The sequence below is a fragment of the Manihot esculenta genome, chromosome 9, assembly GCF_001659605.2.
Source record: "Manihot esculenta cultivar AM560-2 chromosome 9, M.esculenta_v8, whole genome shotgun sequence".
NCBI classification, from domain to species: domain Eukaryota; kingdom Viridiplantae; phylum Streptophyta; class Magnoliopsida; order Malpighiales; family Euphorbiaceae; genus Manihot; species Manihot esculenta.
This window is the reverse complement of record NC_035169.2, coordinates 31,492,169-31,501,854: the sequence shown is the minus strand read 5'-3', so window position 1 is coordinate 31,501,854 and position 9,686 is coordinate 31,492,169. Positions and strand designations below refer to the sequence as shown.

General features: G+C 39.2%; 2 protein-coding genes across 3 annotated transcripts; one reads left to right on the top strand and one right to left on the bottom strand.

Moving 5' to 3' along the window:
• Window positions 1–3,970: 3,970 nt before the first annotated feature.
• On the top strand, window positions 3,971–6,580 carry LOC110622985 (probable WRKY transcription factor 33). Of its 2 annotated transcripts, XM_021767775.2 has the most exons (5): window positions 3,971–4,365; window positions 4,460–4,642; window positions 4,937–5,553; window positions 5,652–5,813; window positions 5,916–6,580. In XM_021767775.2, exons 1-5 carry the CDS (start codon window positions 4,018–4,020, stop codon window positions 6,343–6,345), a joined length of 1,740 nt encoding a protein of 579 aa, XP_021623467.1. In that variant the 5' UTR covers window positions 3,971–4,017; the 3' UTR covers window positions 6,346–6,580. The 2 variants fall into 2 exon arrangements, with proteins under 2 accessions (XP_021623467.1, XP_043816156.1); XM_043960221.1 differs by lacking the exon at window positions 4,460–4,642 and having other exon boundaries at window positions 3,972–4,365.
• Window positions 6,581–6,631: 51 nt separating this feature from the next.
• LOC110622986 (CASP-like protein 4B1) lies at window positions 6,632–8,510 on the bottom strand. Its single transcript, XM_021767776.2, has 3 exons — window positions 8,019–8,510; window positions 7,798–7,933; window positions 6,632–6,995 (listed from the first exon to the last, which is right to left on the bottom strand). Exons 1-3 carry the CDS (start codon window positions 8,297–8,299, stop codon window positions 6,804–6,806), a joined length of 609 nt encoding a protein of 202 aa, XP_021623468.1. The 5' UTR covers window positions 8,300–8,510; the 3' UTR covers window positions 6,632–6,803.
• Window positions 8,511–9,686: the final 1,176 nt, after the last annotated feature.

The window sequence follows — 9,686 nt, the reverse complement described above, 5'->3', positions numbered from 1 at the left end:
CCGTTCTGGTTTCTTTCTCCTCGTCCCTGACCTCTAGCACCTCTGAGTCGAGTCTCTCTGCTGCCGAGCTCGGTTCCGCCACTGTGGCTAAGTACACTGCTCTCGCCTCTTCTTGGCTTCCCCGGACTATTCCCACTCATGTCTCTGTTGGGAACTTCAACGCCAGATATTTGATACTGGTGACGACCTCGAAGTCAAACAGTGCAGGTCTCCTCAGGATTGCGTTGTAGCTTAACGGGAGTTTGACCACTAAGAACACCGCATAATGGGTGCGAGTTTTTGGCGCTTCACCTAAGGTGAGAGCCAACTTCACTTTCCCTTCTACGGGCACTGATACTCCTCCAATCCCCTTGACCGGTGCCTGATCCCGGACTAGCTGTTCCTCGGGGATTCCCATCTGCTGGAAAACCCGGTAGGGTAATAGATTCACCTTACTCCCATCATCCACTAAAATCTTCTTGACTCGGTAGTTGTGAATGACGGCTTCAATGACAAGGGCGTCGTCATGGGGAATCTGAACACCCTGAGCATCCTCCAGAGAGAAGGTGATGGCCACTGGAGAGTGCTCGACGACCTGCATGACCTCGGCGCTGCTGCTTTCCCCCTCTCGACCCCTCTTCTTTCCCCTACGGCTCATCCGACCTCATGTTCCCCCGACAGTCATGTTGATGGTCCCACTGGACCCATCATTCACTGGTCCAGTTCCTACCCTCCTTGGTACTTGGGCTGCCGGATTGGGCTGAGGCCTCTGTCCTTTCGGTTTCCTCACGAAGTGCTTGAGGTGCCCTTTTTTTATCAGCCTCTCGATCTCTGTAATCAACTAGAAGTAGTTATTGGTGTCGTGGCCGTGCGTGCCATGGTACTGACAATATTTGTCCGGGTCTCGCTGGTTTGCTTCCGTTTTCATAGGCCTGGGCCATTGGAGGAACTCCTTGTCCTGGACGGCCATGAGCACTTCGGCTCGAGAGGCGTTGAGTGGGGTCGGCGTCTCTGGAACCCACGGAGGGAGTGGCCTCTGTTCTGAGATCCGAGGAGGGAGAGGTCTTTGGTTCCTTCGCTCCCAGGGTTGTCTGGAAGGCTCAAGCCTCTTGCCATGCTTTTTCTCATGCGTCTCCGACCCCCCTTCTTCCGGTGCTTTCTCTTTATCTGTCGCTCCTCTGGCGAACCTACTTGTCATTAAGGCGTCATCTTGCCTTATGTATTTTTCAGCCTGCTTCATCAGCTCGGCTAGTGAGGTTGGAGGCTTCCTGCTCAATGAGCCAAAGAACTCGGCCGAGGTCGTCCCCTTCTGCATGGCTTCTACCGCCCTTTCCTCATCGAGCTCGGGAATCTGCAGGGCTTCCGTATTGAAACGAGCGACGTATTCCCTGAGCGATTCGTCTCTCCTCTGCCTGACCGTCTCCAGGTAACTTGTCTTCCTATCTGTGGGCACCCCGGCGATAAACCGGCTAATGAAGCCAGTGGCCAGATCTCCAAAGCTGCTAATACTTCCGACCTCAAGGCTGTTGAACCACGCCCGCGCTGGCCCCGAAAGCGTTGTAGGGAATACCTTACACATCAAGGCATCTGAAAGAGTTTGCAGCTCCATGAAAGTCTTATAGTTCAAGACGTGCTCCCGGGGTTCCCAGCTCCGTCGTACGCGGTCATAGGCGGCATTATAAATTTCTTTGGGACGGTCTCCTACTGCACCCACTTTGAGAAGGGTGAAGAGGTAGGTAGAAGAGTTTGGCTGGGGTCCTTCGCCCCCAATTCGGCCAAAAGCTGCTCTCTCATCTTCTGTAACTTTTGGTCTACGCTTTCTTCTTCCTGCCTGGGCCTCTTCTCTTCACAACCTTCCTCCTCCCATGTCTCGCTCCCCACTCTTCCGGTGGTTCTGGCAGAATAGCTATCAACTTCATCATTATCTATCAACTCCTTCACCCTTCTTCCATAAACTCGAGCTTCCGGATCTTCCTCCTCCCTAGCTCTTCTCTCCTTCTCTCCGGTTTCACGGCTAACTGTTTGGAGATGGTTGAAGGTAGGTTGATGAGGTTCATTAGTTCTGGGCTCTTCTACTACTGGCAACACATTCACCGGGGTGTTAAGGCCCCTTTGTTGCATCATCTGCCCCAACCAGTGGGCGATATTTTGTAGTTGGAGGACCATGGTTTGAAGGTCCTGGTTGGACAAGGTAGCGGCGGAAGCATTCCCTGCCAGGTTTGGCAAGGGGTTGACAGAGATTGGTGTTTGGTTGTTTGGTGTTGTAGGACTGGAAAAGGAGAACTGTTGCCCCTCTTGGGCAGAGCTCAGGTCATTTGGAGTGTTAAGATTGTTGTTTTCATTGTGATTAGCCATCGTGGATCTCAGTGGGTTTGTTTAGAGTGGAACTCCGGCGATGAAAAGATCTCCTTCGTTCCCACAGACGGCGCCAATTGATGATCTGAGATCCAGAAAATAGGGTTTTACAATGGGTTCTGTAAAACTGGAAAAAACTTAGACCTAGAGGAGAGTATTTCTCCTTTTATATGTTTTCTCTTGTCTGCTAGTGACGTATAACAGAATGTATGTTATTGGGCCACCTATCCCTGTCATGCGGATATGGACGTACGAGGAAATCAGATCGCTGCTCCATGCGTAGCGGCCCCTGATTCTCCCTGGGCACGCATGCGGATGGTCCCACAAAGCGAATGGGCTGAATTCCTTCCTGGCTCCGAGCTGGCCGGAAGATAAGGTTAAGACTGGGCCCAGAGGGGGGTCTGTTCATTGGGCCGGAAGAGCTGAGCCGGCCTAATTGAAGAATCTGATTGGAGTCCGGTCTTTGAGCTGGGTGGGCTGGACCTGACTCTTAAAGGAGGTTTAGAAACCTTCAAATTATAAGCTGTCCTAATGGGTCTGGCCTTAGACCGAGGTGAAGAAACCCAGTGGTCATCACAATATTTTTATATGCAATATTTTCATATAAAAGAACATTAAAACAAAATTTTAAAAAAAAATTCAGGACGAAAATTATGGCATCTCATTGATTACTCTATAATTTCTTGTTCTATAATCCTTTGCCGCATTTCAATTATATATTGCCTTTCCCACGGCGTATACATGGAGTAAAATTATTTAAAAATAAATAATTTTTTATTATAAATTTTTAGCGAGATTAAAAAACTGTTTGATTTAATTATAAATACAACTAATGATCGATAACTGATAATTAATTATTAATTACAATTGAAAATTTTGAAAGATTTCATAAATTATGTATATATAAAATAACGAATAAGATATATATCATATAATTTATTTATTATTAAAAATTATATAATACATATAAAATTTAATAATACGATAGTTAATAAAATAAAATTTATTTTTTATATATATTTATATTTTTATTATATAAAAATAAAAAATTAAGATAAATATAGTTATTTTTATAATATTTATATTTATTTATAAGTATAAACAATTTATTAATATATTTTAAAATTTATATTAATATGAAAATTTTATAATTAATAAATATTTAAAATACAAAATAAAATCTCAATAGCGAAAAAAATTTTAAAATTAGAGCGGATAAAAAGACAACTAATAAGACATATCAGCTATTAATAATTTTTTTAAAAAATTATAAAATTTTAAAATTAGCTGTTTGAGGGCAAAATTATCGATTAAAAGAAAATAATAAACCAAACATATTCATTTGTGTAAAAAATAGAAATGATTACAATATAATTGGTGGAGCCCTGATTCTGGAAGGTGGGTCCAACTACACATGTAATAAGCGAGTGAGGGTCCGAGGACATGTGGCTAACCTTGGAGCTAGCCACCAGGCTAAGAGATTGAGGAAGCTGAGTTAAGCCGCCAATTTCCACTAAAGGGCAAGTCCGGTCAAACCCACAAGCTTTGACCAGAATATTTTTCCACGGTCAAACTTGCTTTTTAGCTTCTCAGAAGAAGCACGGAGAAAGACCTTAATGCAAACCTCACCAAGTCACCATGAGCCTTTATCTTCTCTAATACCCATCTTCCTCTTTTTTATTCATGGCTTCTTCTTCTTCTTCTTCCTCTTCTTCTTCTGGCTTAAATACTTATATAAATTCTCAACCCACCTTCTCTTTCTCGACCCATCTTCTCATGTCGTCGTCTTCTTCTTCTTCTTTCACCAATCTTCTTTCGACTAATATCAAAGACATGGACAGTATTAGCTGGGGACTTTATGACCATGGAACTGATGCAATTGGTATTGAAATCCCAAAGTTCAAATCATTTACACCTTCTTCTTTACCTCTTTCTCCTCCTCCTGTTTCCCCTTCTACTTATTTGGCCATTCCTCCTGATTTAAGCCCAGCTGAGCTCTTGGACTCGCCTGTTCTTTTTTCCACCTCTAATGTAAGTTACATTATGTTCTTGTTTCTGGGTTGAAACAAACCGGTCTGGTCTGCTTCTAATTTTATTAAGTTGTTGCTATGCCATGTTTGTTCAGGTTTTTCCTTCTCCAATCACTGGGGCTTTTGCTGGTCAAAGTTTCAACTGGAGGAATAATTTTAGTGAGAATCAGAGAGGTGTTAAAGGGGAAGAGAGAAGTTTCTCTGATTTCTCTTTTCAAACCCAAACAGCTCCCACATCTTCATCCTTCTTTCAATCTTCTTCAAGCTTTATCCCAGTGGTATGATTCAACAGGCATCTCTCTGTTTTTTTGTATACTTCTTTGAAGCCATGTTTAACCAACTCCTTTGTAAACATTTTGTTGTAATTTAATAACAAGTAATCAAGCAGTCGTAGAATATAAAACAATTGCCTGGCAAACTAAGTATGCATAAATAGTTTAAATATATAGAGACAGAAGAAAAAAATGAAAAAAATTTCCACCATTTACTTGTATGTAATTAATATTCAGTGGAAACGTGGGAAAATAGCTAACATCTGATATCTGTTATGCATGCAATTTATGACATGACAGGAGCAGTCAATGAAAAAGCAACAGGAATCATGGAATTTTAACAAACCCACAAAGCAAACAGATTTTTCATCAGACAAGGGAGGAGTTGTAAAATCAGAATGTAAACCAATGCAGTATTTCTCCTCAGAAATGGCTCCAATCCAATCAACCATACAAAATAACACTGCTTCTCAACTCAGTTACAATCATTACAACAATCAACCAGCTCCATACATGAGAGAGCAAAGAAAGTCAGATGATGGATACAACTGGAGGAAGTACGGACAGAAACAGGTTAAAGGAAGTGAAAATCCACGTAGTTATTACAAGTGCACTTATCCAAATTGCCCAACCAAGAAAAAGGTAGAGAGATCTTTGGATGGACAGATTACTGAAATAGTCTATAAAGGAAGCCACAATCATCCCAAGCCTCAGTCTACAAGATCATCCTCTCAGTCTATGCAACCTTCTGCAGGAGTCGGCTTAGAAATCTCAGATCAATCTGTTGCTCCATTGGAGTCTGTCAACATGCAGGAGGATTCTTCAATTTCGATGGGAGATGACGAATTCGAACAAAGCTCACCAATTAGTAATTCAGGTGGAGATGACGATGAAAATGAACCTGAAGCCAAAAGATAGTAAGCTTGGATAAAAGATGTATATTTTATAATTGCTTTCACTTGTGTGCCTGTAATTGGCCAATGGGTTTAATTATTACTGTTTCATGTTCTTGCAGCAAGGGACAGAATGAAAATGAGGGCATTTTGGGTGCTGGGAGCAGGACTGTTAGAGAACCTAGGATTGTGGTTCAGACAACAAGTGATATTGACATACTTGATGATGGGTATAGATGGAGGAAATATGGACAGAAAGTAGTCAAGGGAAATCCCAATCCAAGGTAAATCAGTGAAGAAATTTTTTTTCTAATATCTTGTTCATGAAATGTTATCAACTTGGTTGCTTAATTGTCGGCAATTGTGTTAATTTTTGGAATCTGCAGGAGCTACTACAAGTGTACGTCAGTTGGTTGTCCCGTTCGAAAACATGTCGAACGAGCGTCGCACGACACAAGAGCAGTGATCACCACTTACGAAGGGAAGCACAACCATGATGTTCCAGCGGCTCGTGGAAGCGGCTATGCATCCAACAGACCTCCATCCAATGGTAACCCCAGCAGCATGCCCATCCCAATAAGACCCTCAGTCACAACCAACACAAATTATCCAAGCTCGCTAAACAGCACAAGGTTACCAACATCAGCAAGTCAAGCTCCATTCACCCTGCAGGAAATGTTGCAGGGTCCAGGGAGCATTGGGTTCTCAGGTTATGGGAAGCCAAGCGGCTCATACATGAACCAAACACAGAGTGCATACTCCGGAGCCAAGGAAGAACCAAAGGATGACTCATTTTTCGACTCTTTCCTCTGTTGAAAAGACAAAAGCTAACACCACAGGCAGGCAGAAGTTAGGATTCAGGAAACACTTTTGAATTAGATATGCTTGTAATAGTGTAATATAGACGTAGTTATAATTTTTTCATTTGTTTTGAGGCCCTTCTAAGCTCGACAGCATAGGCCTCTATTTGTCATAGTATCCAATAATCCAGCAGAAACCTAAATGGTTCATTTTTCTTAGCATCTCATTTGAATGGATAAGAATTCTAGAATTGAGTTTTCTTCTTCTTTATTTACTTGCATTTAACTGCTTTCTTCAGATAAAAGGAAACTACCCAAAAAAATAATTAAATACAAATAAAAGAAGGGTATGTTGTTTACATCACTCTCTATGTATTCAACATACACACATGTAGAATTTACTTTCATTGAATTTAGAAGTTTGCTGATAAGCAATCAACAAATAAAGAATAGAAGCCAAAAAACAAGCCTAAATTATATGTAAGATTGAGTAGATAACTTGTATCCTGAAACCATAGACGATAAAGCCAGTACGAAGAACGCAAAGAATGCCATACTAATGGCTGCTGCTGAAGCGTCTGTAAATATGTTATCTGCACCTTCCCGCATCCTGTTCGTCAAGGGAACTGCTGTAGAAGCCGCAGATATCAACAAGTAGGAGATAGTCTACAATTGATCCCCACACAAAAAGATTAAGAAAATGAAATAAAAATATTTTAGTATAACATACTTGTCAACTAGTATATGTTGTTAGGTAATACCCTGCTTCCTTCTCCCTTCCTTCGATTTGAAGGTTGAAACCAAATAAAACTAACTCCACAATTTAACAATTTGACAGTGTAAAAGCAATCAATCAGGGAAAAAACTTGTCTAGACTGCTGCTTCTACAAAATAGCAGTAGGACCCACATGAAACCCTATACATTTATACTACGGGACTATATAGATAAATTTGATGCCTCAAACTTCACCATGCCAAAAGCTCAAATTAATTACCCAATTAAGAGCCTAAGAGGTATGTATTTGATACTATTTCTTATTGGTCTCTAACAATTGTAAGATGAAACTGTAGCTTCAAAGCCTGGCCTCCATATGCAGACTAATGGACATTATTCTAGAAGCAATGAAGAAATTGCAAGACAGTGATTAATATGAGTAGTCATGGCCCTCATGCCTAGTCAAACCAGAGACCTTTCCTATGTTTATCACGGCAGCATCATTCTAGAAAGTGTTCAAAACTTCTGTACAAAAACAGAAAAAATTTCCATAATGTTCTATTAAGAAATCCTCATCTTCGGGCAATTTAATCTATGTAGAATGTTTGACCTTTACACTGTCCAATATCCATCAATACAAGAGAAAAAAGATGACATCCAACCTGGATTTTCTTTCCTTATCCCCTCTTTTTTCTGCTACCAAGCAAAAACAGAGAGAGAGAGAATATGAAAGGTGTAGAGGAAAACTCTAACCTGATCACCAAAGAAGTCTACCATAGCAGAAGTCCGTTGCTGAAGCAAAAATTTTCCGGTTGAAAGCTCATGAATATGTCGCAGCACTTGTCCACCCGTGTACAGAGTCGAAAGTATTGCTATTGCCAATAAATACCTAATCATGCCAATTCAACAAACACCAGATTAAATCCCAAATAAGAATTTCAAACTATATATCTCCAGAACTCCATTTAAGCTACCTGTACTCTTCGTATCTGTCAAAATTCTTCCAATCGCCGTGTTTGTTGCTGGCCATTACAAGAAAAGCAAGCAAAGAGAACAACAGACCCAATCCTCTCAAAGCCAGTGATCCTCTCTGCAAAATCGCTTCCCTTCTCCATCGCCTAGTGATTGCCCCAATCCCGAATCCCGTTCCTGCCTCGGTGTCGGCACCGGCCACCTCAGGAGCCATCGGTGGGGGAAGTGCCGACGGAGACGACTCGAATTGTGTTTTGGGCGCTGTATCGTCGGAATTGGACATATTTCTTAGAAATCAAGCAACGAGGCAAAATTGGATAAACAAGAAATCAAAGTGAAGAAATTCAAGGTATTTGATTTGATTACGACAATAAATGAGCTTTCTTAATTAATTTTTTAAGACATCAGTTTGACAACTCAGCCTTGGCCAACAACGAAACGAACTTCTACAGTTGCTTGCTCCCGTTTAATAATATGCTGGCGTTCCCATTTTCTGCGCCAAATTTGGCCAATTAACAGTTCAATCTGACGACGTGGCACATTTCTATTCGCTGCATGTCTTGCTTGAAGATAAAGCGGTTCACATGTGGATACTGATCGTTTATAACTGAAATTTTAACTTGCAACTAACTTCGGTTGTTGAGTGCCCAACAGCAAAGCGGATCCCTGTAGGATGGCCAGCCAAAAACTTCGCCAGAGTAGGACCCAGCGACAGCCTGGAACTTTCTACATTTCTCCCTTAGCTTATAATAAAATCTGTTTAGATATTTCCAAAAACTAAATACAAAAAATAAAAAATTCTCAAAGAAATTATAAAAAATTTAAAAAATCAGTATAATTGTGGAATTTTTATTTTTCTTTCTTAGCTGTTTTTTTAAAGAAAAAAAAAAAGACTTCAACTACAATAGAAATTGTAAATTTCTTATTTATAACTAATAATCTCGTTGCGAAACAATTTGAAACTAATTAATTTGTGAGTTTGTATCTAATCTAATATAAATAATAAAATTTAGTCACTATAAAAATAGGATATTTTTATAAGCTGGTAGACAGAATTTTTTTTTTTTCATTTTTAACCAAAACTCTAAATTTGAATAATAAAATTAAATATTTTTAATTAATCACAATTATAATTAAATTAAAATTAAAAAATCGTTAATAAATTATAATATTATTTCTTAAGTTTTGTATTTTGATTAACAAAATCTCTTGATTTAAATTTTATACTTAAAAAGTAAATATATTTTACTTTGGTATATAAAATAAATCGATTCTATAAATGTCCAGTTATAATAGAATAAAATAGGAAAAAAATTAATTAAATTAGGTTTATATATATATATATATATATCCTAGTATAAAATGGTACTGAATTTTATATGAAATTTATATATTTATAGTATATGAATTTATATGCATTCAATATTAATTCTACTCGAGAGTCGACTAAAATAATCTATGTATTTACACTTGAGAAAAAAAAAATTCAAATACTTTAACACCTGATTTATTATCGAGATTTGTCTATTTCTGAACAGATCGAGTCTCGATACAAAATTATCATTATTAGACACAAATCAATATATTTCTATTATGTTTGTAATAGTAGAATTATCGACTTAATAGCTGATAATTTATAAATTTTAAACTCTAAACCCTAAATTAATGTG

What these genes read in the sequence shown, in the direction of transcription:
- LOC110622986 (XM_021767776.2), bottom strand. Translation starts at nt 8,299, where the DNA reads ATGTCCAATTCCGACGATACAGCGCCCAAAACACAATTCGAGTCGTCT. An exon ending in GACAGATACGAAGAGTACAG is followed by an intron (nt 7,934 to 8,018) that starts GTAGCTTAAATG and finishes TGGCATGATTAG; the next exon opens with GTATTTATTGGCAATAGCAA. An exon ending in TAGACTTCTTTGGTGATCAG is followed by an intron (nt 6,996 to 7,797) that starts GTTAGAGTTTTC and finishes GATCAATTGTAG; the next exon opens with ACTATCTCCTACTTGTTGAT.
- LOC110622985 (XM_021767775.2), top strand. Translation starts at nt 4,018, where the DNA reads ATGGCTTCTTCTTCTTCTTCTTCCTCTTCTTCTTCTGGCTTAAATACT. An exon ending in GAACCTGAAGCCAAAAGATA is followed by an intron (nt 5,554 to 5,651) that starts GTAAGCTTGGAT and finishes ATGTTCTTGCAG; the next exon opens with CAAGGGACAGAATGAAAATG. An exon ending in AAGGGAAATCCCAATCCAAG is followed by an intron (nt 5,814 to 5,915) that starts GTAAATCAGTGA and finishes TGGAATCTGCAG; the next exon opens with GAGCTACTACAAGTGTACGT.